Source organism: Planococcus citri, chromosome 2 (genome assembly GCF_950023065.1).
Source record: "Planococcus citri chromosome 2, ihPlaCitr1.1, whole genome shotgun sequence".
NCBI classification, from domain to species: domain Eukaryota; kingdom Metazoa; phylum Arthropoda; class Insecta; order Hemiptera; family Pseudococcidae; genus Planococcus; species Planococcus citri.
Window position 1 is genome coordinate 78841279 of NC_088678.1, and position 13125 is coordinate 78854403.

The window sequence follows — 13125 nt, forward strand, 5'->3', positions numbered from 1 at the left end:
TTCTACAAAATTTTGTGAACTGACGTTGGAAATTTGAAATTAAGTCGACTGATAGCAAGTTTCAGTCATTTTGGAGCCTCCAGTAAATTTTGGAAAATTCCAGAAGTCTCCCGCAAATTATTGAAATTTGAAATTTCATCAAATGCAGTTGGAAAACCGAAATTTATTCTGCAAACTAATAATTTCAATATGCTATGAAGTTGATTACAGGTGGATTACGAGTCGTTTTTGAGTTTCCAGCGGCTTTTTGGAAATTACTGGAGCCTCCAGTACATTTTTGAAATTTGAAATTTCTACAAAATTTTGTCAACTGACGTTGGAAATTCGAAATTAAGTCGACTGATAGCAAGTTTCAGTCATTTTGGAGCCTCCAGCAAATTTTGGAAAATTCAAGAAGTCTCCATCAAATTTTTGAAATTTGAAATTTTATCAAATGCAGTTGGAAAACCGAAATTTATCCTGCAAACTAATTTCAATATGCTATGAAGTTGATTACAGATGGATTCCAAGTCGTTTTTGAGTTTCCAGCGACTTTTTGGAAATTACTGGAGCCTCCAGTACATTTTTGAAATTTGAAATTTCTACAAAATTTTGTCAACTGACGTTGGAAATTCAAAATTAAGTCGACTGATAGCAAGTTTCAGTCATTTTGGAGCCTCCAGTAAATTTTGGAAAATTCCAGAAATATCCAGCAAATTTTTGTAATTTGAAATTTTATTAAAATGCAGTTGGAAAGCTGAAATTTATTTTGCAAACTAATTTCAATATGCTATGAAGTTGATTACAGGTGGATTTCGAGTCGTTTTTGAGCTTCCAGCGGCTTTTTGGAAATTACTGGAGCCTCCAGTAGATTTTTGAAATTTGAAATTTCTACAAAATTCTGTCAACTGACGTTGGAAATCTGAAATTAAGTCGACTACTAGCGAGCTTGAGTCATTTTGGAGCCTCCTGTAAATTTTGGAAAATTCCAGAAGTCTCCAGCAAATTATTGAAATTTGAAATTTCATCAAATGCAGTTGGAAAACCGAAATTTATTCTGCAAAATAATTTCAATATGCTGTGGAGTTGATTACAGGAGGATTTCAAGTCGTTTCTGAGCTTCCAGCGACATTTTGAAAATTACTGGAGCCTCCAGTAGATTTTTGAAACTTGAAATTTTCACAAAAGTTCATCAAATGAAGTTGGTTAGCCAGGAAAGCCGAAATGTTGTGAAAATTTCAAGTTTCAAAAATCTGCTGGAGGGATTTTGAAAAAGTGGCTGGAGGCTCCAAAATGACCTGAAACCCGCCTGTAGTCGACTTCATAGCGTTTTAAAATTAGTTTACGGAATGAATTTCGACTTTTGAACAGCATTTGATGAACTTTTGTTAAAATTTCAAGTTTCAAAAATCTTTTGGAGACTCCAGGAATTTTCAAAAAGTCGCTGGAAGCTCAAAAATGTCTTGGGGGTTGACTTGGTAGCGTTTAGAAATTAGGTGGCTGAGTGAATTTCGGATTTCAAACTCTGTTTGGTAACATTTTATGTAAATTTCGAGAATTGAAAATTTGCTGGAGACTCCAGTATTATTCAAATAGCCGCTGGAGGCTTCAAAACGACTTAAAATCCACCTGCAGTCGACTTCGTGCGGTATTGAAACCATTTTATTTCGTCTTTGCAACTGCATTTGATGAAATTTTGTGGGAATTTAAACTTTCAAAAATCTGCTGGAGACTCCACAACTGCTCAAAATGGGTTTGGGTTGAAACAGTAACCAATTGATTTGGCAGGTTTAAAATAGGATAGGACATATCTCAAATTTTAGCTTTCTAGGTCAATTTTCAATCAAGTTTGCCCCTTCAATATTTTGGAGGCAGCAATTTCTCATGATAACTTTTTGTGTTCATCCACTCGAGTTCTATGGGTTATGGGCATCATTTGAATATGTCTAGAAGTTTAATTAAAAATTTAAAAAATTGGTCATTTTTTCTTAAGTTTTTAAAGTTTTTAAGATTTCTAAAAGTCGAAAAAAAATGCATTTTGAAATATTGATGATTGATCAATTTCTAAATATCCGAAACTTTGTGGGATTTTTTTCCAAATTTTCTATAGTCAAGTGTCTTAAAATTCTACGTGATGCGGATCGAAGTCTTGGAAAATTTTGAACAGACTCCCCCCCCAAAAAAAACGCATTTATATCAATAAAAAAAAAAATGGAACTGAAGTCCGAGTACATTTTTTGAAAATGTTCACACACTTTAAAAATGAAAACCAACCTCCCCCCCTCTCGGGCCCTAAAATATATTGATTACCTTATACAAGGTGTTTGTGAGTTCATTGATGTCAAAACTTTAGATTTGGATAATGTAACAGGGTAGAACTTGAAAAAAAAATTTAGCTAAACGTATTTTTGACCTTTGGAATGCCTAAAGTTGGACAAAAATTTATTATTACGTTTTTCTCTATTTTTTTTCAAAGCTCGGTTGCCCCTTAAATTTCAAAGATAGGCAACTTAGCTAACATTTTTTGCAAGTGGTTCCCGATTGTCTCCCAATTTGTAGTTCATATGTATTAACATCCACTCACCAGACACCCTGTGCAGAGCCATTCTCCAGATGGATCGATATACGTACATTTGGAGGCGGGGAGATGAGAGTAGGGTTTTTTAAAAAAATGGAATTATTGAAATGGATTTTTTTCTTTTTTTGAATTTTTTTTGGGGACTATACAAGAGGAACAACATTGTTTGGAGGACCGAGTAAGATATTTTCGAAGGGGTTAACGTATTTAGAAAAATTCTTATCCAGAAATTGAGAATTTTCAAAAAATGTTCAACGATTGCTTTAATTTGAATTTTTGTATATTTTTTTTCACTTTTAGGAGACTCAAAAGGGGATAAAATCAAAAATGGATTGGGGTATGGGGGGAGGGTTGGATTTTAACTGTATACTTTCAAATGTGTAATTTAGAATTGAAAATGTAAATCGATAAATACCTAGCTACCTACGTGTGTTTGCCTTGAATAGCGAATTTTACTCATTATTACTCGTATGTAGGCAAGAAATGCATTAAAATGGAACAGTCTACCAATTTTATCTGCTTCCTAGAGGTTTATTTTTTGAAATTTCTCGTTTCGTTTGTCAGTATAACAGCAACTGCATTAATCACGTAAATTCAATTGGTTAGGAATTAGGAAAATATGCATACGCATCACCATGAACTTGAATGTTTGTAATATGAACCACTGAACCAGAACCTGTGTGGTGTGTATAGTATACGTACTAATCGTACCTACTACACTACACGTGTAAGGTAAAATTGATAAACGATGTGAAGGCTTTTCGCTTATTACTCTGTGCCTAGTTGCTGACTTCTGTGTTTAAAGCTATTTTGTAGAAAAACCGGTTTGCGAATTAGAATCGAAATATTGAAGCATGTGTAGGTTATCTCATTCAAAAGACCTACGGTCAAGAGTTAAGTCATTAACTTCTTTAATCTCGAGAAATTTATGAATCGCGAATTATTTTATTTTGGGTGTTTGATGATAACATGGACGATTTCGTCTAGATAACGAATCATCTTTTTTTAATACTATTATTTTGATTATGATTCGATTAATTTTTTTTTACAATACATACGAATCTTCTTTATGACAATAGGAGTAATTGCACTCCCCCCCGGCCGATCCTCCGGGACAACTTTTTTCTTGAAGGGGACATCCTAAGGAACATTTTAAAGCAAACTTTCCAAAAAAAAAGTTGGCCTTACTTACAAAAATGGCGGCCATTTTGATTGACAGGTCAGCCGAAATCGCAGATTTTGCGTTTTAACATAGGACTTGCACGAACTTTTTCAAACTTTACAAAGGTAGATCGAAAGATCATGCAAAAATTTATCACCTGTCAAAATTTGAAGTGCTAAAGTGCGTTTTTCGATTTTTGGTGAATTTTTGAAAATCAAATTTAGGCCAAAAATGAGGGAAAAATCAAAATTTTACCAAATTGACCAAGAAAGCTGAAATTTGGGATATACCCTATTTTCGACATGCCAAATCGATTGGAAACGGTTTCAATCCGTTTTGAGCAGTTCTGGAGCCTCCAGCAGATTTTTGAAACTCGAAATTCCCACAAAATTCCATCAAATTGGAGTTGTAAAGGTAAAATTCATTCTAAAAACTAATTTCAATACGCTACGAAGTACTGCAGGTAAATTTCAAGTCGTTTTGGATCCTCCAGCGACTTTTTGAAAATTCCCGAAGCCTCCAGCAAATTTTTGAAACTTTAAATTTTCACATAATTTCATCAAATCGAGATGGAAATCTGAAATTCACTCTTCACTCCAATTTTAACACCCTCTGAAGACGACTTCAGGTGGGCACAAGTAATTTTAGGGCCTCCAGCGACTTTTTTTGAAAATTACTGGAGCCTCTAGTAAATTTTTGAAGCTTGAAATTTCCCCGAAATATCATCAAACTAACAAGATGGAGAGTCGAAATTCATTCTGCAAACTAATTTCAATACGCTACGAAGTTAACTGCTGGTGAATTTCAAGTCGTTTTGGAGCCTCCAGCAACTTTTTGAAAGGTTGTATGACGTTTTGTTGGAAAATTGAAATTTCCTAAAAGTAGCTGGAAGCTTTAAAACCATTTGAAACCACTATGTAGTCTGCGAAGTAAATTTCTGCTTGCCAACTCCATTTGATAAATTAATGTTGGGGAAATTTCAAGTTTCAAAAATCTACTGGAGGCTCCAGTAATTTTCAAAAAAGTTGCTGGAGGCCCTAAAATGACTTGAACCCACCTGAAGTCGTCTTCAGAGGGTGTTAAAATTGGGGCGTGGAGTAAATTTCAGATTTCCATCTCCATTTAATGAAATTTTGTGAAAATTTAAAGTTTCAAAAATCTGCTTGAGGCTCCAGTAATTTTCAAAAAAAGTCGCTGGAGGCCCTAAAATTACTTGTGCCCACCTGAAGTCGTCTTCAGAGGGTGTTAAAATTGGAGTGAAGAGTAAATTTCAGATTTCCATCTCGATTTGATGAAATTATGTGAAAATTTAAAGTTTCAAAAATCTGCTGGAGGCTTCGGGAATTTTCAAAAAGTCGCCGGAGGATCCAAAACGATTTGAAATTTACCTGCAGTACTTCGTAGCGAATTGAAATTAGTTTTTAGAATAAATTTTACCTTTACAACTCCAATTTGATGGAATTTTGTGGGAATTTCGAGTTTCAAAAATCTGCTGGAGGCTTCAGAACTGCTCAAAACGGATTGAAACCGTTTCCAATCGATTCGGCATGTCGAAAATAGGGTATATCCCAAATTTCAGCTTTCTTGGTCAATTTGGTAAAATTTTGATTTTTCCCTCATTTTTGGCCTAAATTTGATTTTCAAAAATTCACCAAAAATCGAAAAACGCACTTTAGCACTTCAAATTTTGACAGGTGATAAATTTTTGCATGATCTTTCGATCTACCTTTGTAAAGTTAAGTTTGAAAAAGTTCGTGCAAGTCCTATGTTAAAACGCAAAATCTGCGATTTCGGCTGACCTGTCAATCAAAATGGCCGCCATTTTGTAAGTAAGGCTAACTTTTTTTTGGTAACTTTGCTTTAAAATGTTCTTTAGGATGTCCCCTTTAAGAAAAAAGTTGTCCCGGAGGATCGGCGGGGGGGGGGTGCAATTACTCCTTGTGTCATATGCCGGACTATCAGTTTCAACATAATAAAGCATTTTGACATAAAATCAGTCTTTTTTATTATTTCAAAAACAAAATAACTTCGATTTCAAACATCACGGGTACAAAAACACAAATTATTTTTAACGATGCTTTGAATCTTATTTTTAAAAATAAATGACTGTTCGTCGCGTCTGCGGGGAACGACTTGAAAACTGTTTTTTTACGCTGAGCATTTTCATTTCGTAAACGTAGGAACTGGTTTCTGACCCTTTCAAAGCAGCAATGTAACTTAATTCGATTCGTCCTTTGAAACAAAAAGTAGACATATGTATTACATATTTTTTACCACCTTTGATCAGAAATTGGAATAACAATTGGCCAAAATTATATTTACCTGCGTTTAGAAATACCCATCGACAGGTACGCTGTAGAGAAACTCGTATTCTTCTTCCAATAACCTCTCTTTCATCTCAAGAGTACCATTCCTTATGTGCAAATAATTAATATCACTCGAATTGACCGGATTCCAGATGACTTTATCCTCTAAATTCGGGTCACTGAAACGTTAAAATGAAGCCATTAAATTCCTCATCTCTTCACGTCACGAACGAGAAGTGATTTAAAGATTCATATCCTGGTGATTTCCTTTATACGTACTTACCCATTAGCAGCAAAATTGGTCCATAAATCGAGCATCTGTTCGGAAACAACCAAGTCTACTCCTTCGGTTACTGGAGTGATCGCAGATGACCAATTGTAAAAGCTTATAATTTCATCGCCATGAATAACACCTGTTGAAAAAATTAATGCAATGGTATTGATGAAATTACAGTAAACTCCCGATTATCCGCCCTAATTGGGGCTGAAGGTCTGGCGGATAACGAAAAATGGCGGATAATCCAAAATAACTTTTTCAGGGAAATTCGTTTCGTTTGGGTGAAATTTTTTAAAAAACTTTCCAGCTAAAAAATGAAAAAAACATGATTTTTTACAAAAAAATTGAGAAAATGAGCAGAAATGAGAAAAATATGCATTGAAACGAGTAAAAAGAGCAAAATATGCTAAAATATGCGCTAAAAACAGCCAAAATATGCAAATATGTGTGCATCCGCCCTCAGTAGGTCGGATAACCCGGAGGGAAGGGCGGATGAAATTGGGTCGGATAAGCCGAAGGGCGGATAATCGAATGGCGGATAATTGGGAGTCTACTGTATTGGGCAAAGAGAGTACATTATCTTAAAAGCTTAAAAACATACCCATTTCAATGTCTGTATCAGCAAAGTACGTTTTGTCGAATGATTCTTTATTTCGATGATTGTAATAATAAACATATTTCGGCCCCTTGTATAAGTTTACAGTCTCTTTGAGGCCCGTGAAGTAAATTAATGAGGTGAACATCTGTGAATGATACAAACAGTATTTTTAGACGGTTCTGGCTTCATTTTTGGGCTCACAGTTCATTTTGCTTTACTTTTGAAAATCCGTGGATATTCTGACTGATATTTTTGCCACCGAAATAGTGATTTACATAGATTTCTGTTATACAGTCTAACTGTTCGAGATCCTTCACGTGATCTTCGTAACGAAACATGACTGGAAATAGCTTTTTATAATTTGTATCGAATTCACTCAAAAAGGCTGCGCCGTCAGGTCGAAGATAGGTCACTACAATGGGTATTAAAAAAAAGATTTAAAAAAGGTTTTAAATAATAACTTTGAGTTACTTTCATTACATACTTAACGCCAGCATGCCCCCTTCGTCAGAATTTACTCCCATAATCCAAGGAATATCCGATCTTCGTTGAATTAGTTTTCTCGGTTCGTCGACTAGAAAAGCTCCTTCGACTTTTTCATTCTCTATGACAGGTCCCCAGGGAAACGCTGGTATCAGAACTCCACCTGTCTAAAATTTTACATAGGTATCGTAAGTTTTACATTTTGAAAAAAAAATGGTTAATTAATGGTAAAAATAAATTACGAGCATGCTTACAAAAAGGTTGGTATTATAAGAGGTCAGTTTCTTGGCTGGAATGTTTTTCAAGCATTTTAATAGCTCTTCTGACGTTTGCACATCGTCTCCAGAGCATCCAACCATGGAGGCGAATTTCCAAGCGTTTAGTTTCGCTTTACCGGGTGGTTCCATGTCGAAAGGATGTCCACTTTGAGATATAACACGATGGAATAGACCTGGAATGGATAATTTTTGTTCTTAATACTTGAAAATTAAAAAAAAAAATTCTGTATAGAAAAACATTCATTTTTGAAAAAAAAAAATCAGTTTATTAAGGTGATATAAACTTTAAAACGCGATTGCATGAGATCAGATCACCCCCTTTCCTCTCCCCTCCAAAAAAATAAGAAACAAAAAAATCAAAAATGTGATATGATAAGTTGATTCTTGAAAATTTTGAGACGTCAGATCCTAAAATCGATTGAAGTTTTTGAACACACCGTGCTCGGTCTCAAATGAACCAATATCTCTCTCCCCTCCCTCCTCCTCCTCCACAGTAAGAAAGAACACTTCTTGTGATATCGTTGCAATTTTTTTGAGGATTTTAACCATGTTTTGGGGCACTAGGTGGGACGGGAGGGAGGGATCCAAATTTTGACGATTCGTATCTCCAAACTGGATCTATCTCATTGCAAGATTTTAGAGAGAATGGATTGAAAGTTCAAAATCAACAATTGAAATAATTTAAAAATCTCAAAGTTGAACTTCCACTGCGAATAGTAAATTTTTCGTGATGAACATGAAATCTGAAGGCTACATTTATTATTATTATTTTTTTCAACATAATTATATTAAAATTGGGATTTCAATACCTCTGAGGGGTACAAAGGTCCATAATTTTTAACGAAATTCCAAAAAAAAAAGAAAAAAAATTGTAAAGTGAAGTGGTGGCATACCGACTGTTATTAATTTGGAAGTTCTCGAGTTCAAAATATTCAGTTATTTTTTCGATCCGACTCTACTGAACCCTTCCTCCTCTTCCCACCAGTGTTCTGAATGTGGTCAAAATTTAAAAAAAAAAAAAAGAATGACATGACATGTAATGTAAAGTTTATGAAGTTTTCTCGTGTGCTGAGTTCAAACAATTGTGCTTATATTTTTTGGATTCAACACTTCAGTGTCGCTTGCCCTTTCACAATTTTGAAAGAAATCGAAAATGTGACATGACACTTCGACTTTTTCTTATTTATTGAGAGTTCAGAATTCGAATATTTATTCATTTTTTGGAAATCAACTTTCGTCGGTACCCTTCTGACTCTCAAAATTTTGAAAAAAACAAAAAAAAAATTCGAAAAATACAAAAAGCAGATGAAATGTAGAATGGCGAGTTGATTTTTGAAAGATCGGGATCGATTGTGAATGAAATCCACGCAATGTATTTAAAAATTCAAACGATTTTAAAATTTGAAGCCCAAAAATTGGAACAAATCAACTTGAAATAGGATATTTTTTACGAGGGGTATTTTTAGGTAAAATAGGTGAAACGTTCCTGTCCTCAGATTTTTGAAATTTCGATGAAACATTGCTTGGTACCTCTGAAAAAAATGTTGAAGCCAAAAAAAATTGTCCCCACCCCAGCCCCTTGCCCACAACTGTGAAAAAACAATTTTTTCGGTGGAAAAAATCATACATACTTCAACGAGTTTCGAATAATTGAACTTGAATTTACCCAAAATTGGATTTTTTTTCAAATTTTTCCTCCAGGTGGGTCATTTTTGAAAATTCAAAAAACACTGAAAAATATGTGTTTTCTGTCTAGGCACCACCAAAAAAATCGATACTTACTGCTCATAAGCACCTCCTTCCCCCATTTTGGAACTAAAGAAGATTGACAAAACGAGTATTATGAACGAATATGAAGTTAGTGAATTGGGTTCGGAAATATGGAGGTTTCAAATTTTCTTTTGTCAATATCTCCCTCACGACGGGGGGGGCAAAAAATTAAAAAAATTCACGTGGCCTAGACTCTTTTCTTCTCTTTACATTTTGGGTAAATTCAAGATTTTTTATTAAAAAATCGTTGAAGTATGATTAATCCCGAAAAAATCGTTTTTTCGTCATTGTGGGTTAGGGGGGGGGGGGATTTTTCGCCTTGGACATTTTTTTAAAATGAATTTTTTTTTAAATTTTGAACATTTATGTATTTTGGGTTTAGGGGTGAGGGGGCTTGCATCAAAAAATGAGGAAATGCTTGAACTCAGAGCCCTGGACTTGGTAAGAATCGATGTAACACTTCAAGTTTTTTTGAATTTGTTTCAAAATTATGGACCCTCGTCCCCTTCCGGAGGTTTTTAGATTGTACTCAATATATAAAACCTGAACTTTGACCCTTTTTTCTAATTTTTATTATAGATTTTATAAGTTTAGTAATTTTGCAAAAAATCGTCAATATCTAAAAATTACGAGCCCCCCCCCCCCTAAGTAGTGGTTGGATCATCGAGAACAACTAAAGAAAAATTGTCTCATCTTGCTTCCTTGGTTCCAAATTAGCAATTCTTTTTATAGCCATCATTTTTTTTAAACTGGTGGAAAATATCGAGCGAAGCCGAAATCGGAGAACCTGACTCCATGTTTGGTTCGAGTTTGCATGAAATAAACCCCTTCAAATTATGCTTTCAATTTTTCAACTGAAAAAAATGGTCAAATTCGGCAGATTTTCGAAGTGTTTGAAAATTACGTACTACGTAGTGCCCTCAAATGGGCATCGTGAGGTGAAAATTATTCTTCGAAGTTAGCATAAAAAGCCAACTCAATTTTTGGGTTTAAAAATCCAGTGTTTTGTTAAAACTGACATTTTCCAGACTTTCGGGGCATTTTACCCCCTCCCCGAATCCGCCCAAAAATCTATTTCCTTGTGGTATCGGAAAGCTTGCGAATGACACAGAAATTCCGAGAATACACACGACACAACAATAGTGAATAACTTCACATCGAAAACGAGCCACAAAGAATGTGTGTATTTCTAATACGGTGTACCTAGACCAGAGTTGAATACGATTTCAATTTATCAGTCAAAAAAAAAAGAGATATTGTGGGCGATAAAATTCGAACTTTCAAAAAAAGGGTCATCGTCCTAACGAATCCCTCTCCTGTAATCTCACCTCGTGAATTGAATTAATTGATAAAATTCATCGCTGATGAAATTTGAACAGTTTGTTACACCCCTTGGGGTCACCTTTCGTCATTTTGTGTGTTGAAAGTGTTGGAAAAGTCCTCAAAATTAGAGACATTGTACATATTTGGGGTAAGTATTCAATACAGACGATACTGAGATCATTTGCTCAACAGAGACATCTTAGTCTTGCTATTCCTTCGGCTTTTCCTCCTGTTCGAGGAATAGTTGGTAACTAATATAGCGGTACTATTTATATTTTCTAAATACCTTAACGCAATCGTTGAAATTTGAACATACAAAATCTAATCGATAAGTTCATCACCTCTAGATACAGACAGTCTTATATAATCTTTTGTGATAACCCTGTTTTGGTTCTTTGAATTATGTAATTTCTGCTCGCCTTTCAAGCATGCGAATAACTCAAAAAATCGTAAATTTCGGTATTTTTAAAATCGTATCATACCTTTTGCTAAAGGAGAAAGTAAAGTCAAAGAGACGCTGATTGCACCGGAGCTGCCTCCAAATATAGTCACTCTGTTTTTATCGCCACCAAAATCATCGATGTAATTTTGCACCCATCGAAGAACCGCAACTCCATCTTTCAATCCGTAATTTCCGGGGATTATTTCGTCTTCGGTGCTGAGGAAGCCTAAAAGTATAAGAATGTATTAGGGTAAACAATGTACGAACCAACCAGTATAAATCGTAGGGTGATGGCAGGTACTATACCTAGACTTCCTAATCTGTAATGAAAAGTGATTACTATAACGTCTCTGTCCATGAAATAATGAGGTCCGTATCTGTCAGGTAGGGCATCGAGGAACATGAATTGGCCCCCGTACGTAAATACCATCACAGGTAGTAATGTTTCGTTGGATACCTTTGGCATGATTAGATGGAACAGAGAAAAAATTGAGTCAATTTTCGAAAATTATTCTTCATACTGAATGTAATTTGGGTAAAAATCATTTACCTTCGGTCTGTAAACGTTCAAATAGAGGCAATCTTCTTGGCCATAAATTTTTCCCATGGAAGAACGTAGACAAGGTGGTGGTAAAATTGTCCCATCTCGTACTCCTGTCCATGATTTGGCAGGAACTGGGTTCTGCGTGTAAACATAATTTTTATTTAAATATTGAATTTATTAGTAAGGGATTGTATTCAAATTTTTCTCAAAAAAGTGTCTAAAAAAGTTTTTAATGCAAAAAAAAAAATATAGGTGACCAAAAAACATTAATCCATACAAACAGTGGCGTGATGAAGCGATTTGTGGGGGTGGGGGGGTGAGACTGAAAATTTTCTGAGCCTTTAATCAATCAATTTATTTAAATGTTTTATTCTCGCTAGATTTTTCCAACTTTTCACTCCAGACTCCCCCCCTCCCTCAAGATTTTCCCAGCTAATTGGTCAGTTCTTGTTCGAACTATTTTTTTTTCAAGTTGGAAAGAAAAATGTTGATAAAAAATTTATTCGAATTTTTTCATTGATTGGATTATGTTTTTGAAATCAAAAACATTTTAAGGCTAATTTAAAAAAAAAATAAATGTAAACGAATTGAACCTAATTTTGATGAAAAATTTAAAAAATGAATCAAAAAGACGACGAAAAACCGAAAAAATTGAAGAGAATATTTTTTTTAAAACAAAAAACTTTTAAAAATGAAAAAAAGCCCTCATGCACAATTTTCTGCATCAAAAGTACTCTTAAAACTCTTAAAAATGAAGATATGTATAGTAAAATTTTTACGTACCTCGAATCGTAACTCTCCTACTGGAGGCTCCGCGTAAGGAATACCGTAAAAAGAATGAAATATCCGTCCACCTCTACTTCTCTCTACTCCACCTTTTAAAATACCTTGTTTGGTTGATACCACGACTCCGTATACAAAAATCGAACCAGAAATGACCATGTAAATATGGAATAAAATTAACCACGACATCATGATTTTCCAATAAGATGACCGATACCTGATGTATGTATACTATTCAGTATCCAAGGGGTACCTATGGTGGAGTGTTGTGAACGTAAAATGGAAAACTACTGCTCGTGTTCGAGACTGGGAGTCGTCCATAGTTATAAAACCGGGGGACTCTAAGGTCAATTTCCGGAGGATTTTTGATGATAACGTTCTTTCATAATTCATAATCATAAACGTTTTGACAGAAATAGAGATTATTTTCAAACGTTGGTCGACGACCTCTTATGAGATGAAAAACAGATTTATTTAAATTGTAGTCGGTGGCTAAAAAATGTTACGACTTGTGAGCTTTTTAATGAGAAGCATTTGATTCTCGATTATGTCACGTTTTTGGCTGTTTGTGTGGAAATTCAGATGTGTGAGTTGGGAATGAA

The 13125-nt window shown here is 34.7% G+C and overlaps 1 protein-coding gene across 1 annotated transcript; it reads right to left on the reverse strand.

Annotated features, from left to right (window-relative positions):
* Positions 1 to 5706: 5706 nt before the first annotated feature.
* On the reverse strand, positions 5707 to 12815 carry LOC135837860 (juvenile hormone esterase-like). The gene is made up of 11 exons (XM_065353281.1): positions 12524 to 12815; positions 11747 to 11878; positions 11503 to 11653; positions 11237 to 11422; positions 7638 to 7834; positions 7385 to 7550; positions 7119 to 7312; positions 6904 to 7045; positions 6309 to 6438; positions 6042 to 6204; positions 5707 to 5951 (listed from the first exon to the last, which is right to left on the reverse strand). The coding sequence occupies exons 1-10, from the start codon at positions 12713 to 12715 to the stop codon at positions 6048 to 6050; spliced, it is 1647 nt and encodes a 548-aa protein (XP_065209353.1). The 5' UTR covers positions 12716 to 12815; the 3' UTR covers positions 5707 to 5951; positions 6042 to 6047.
* Positions 12816 to 13125: the final 310 nt, after the last annotated feature.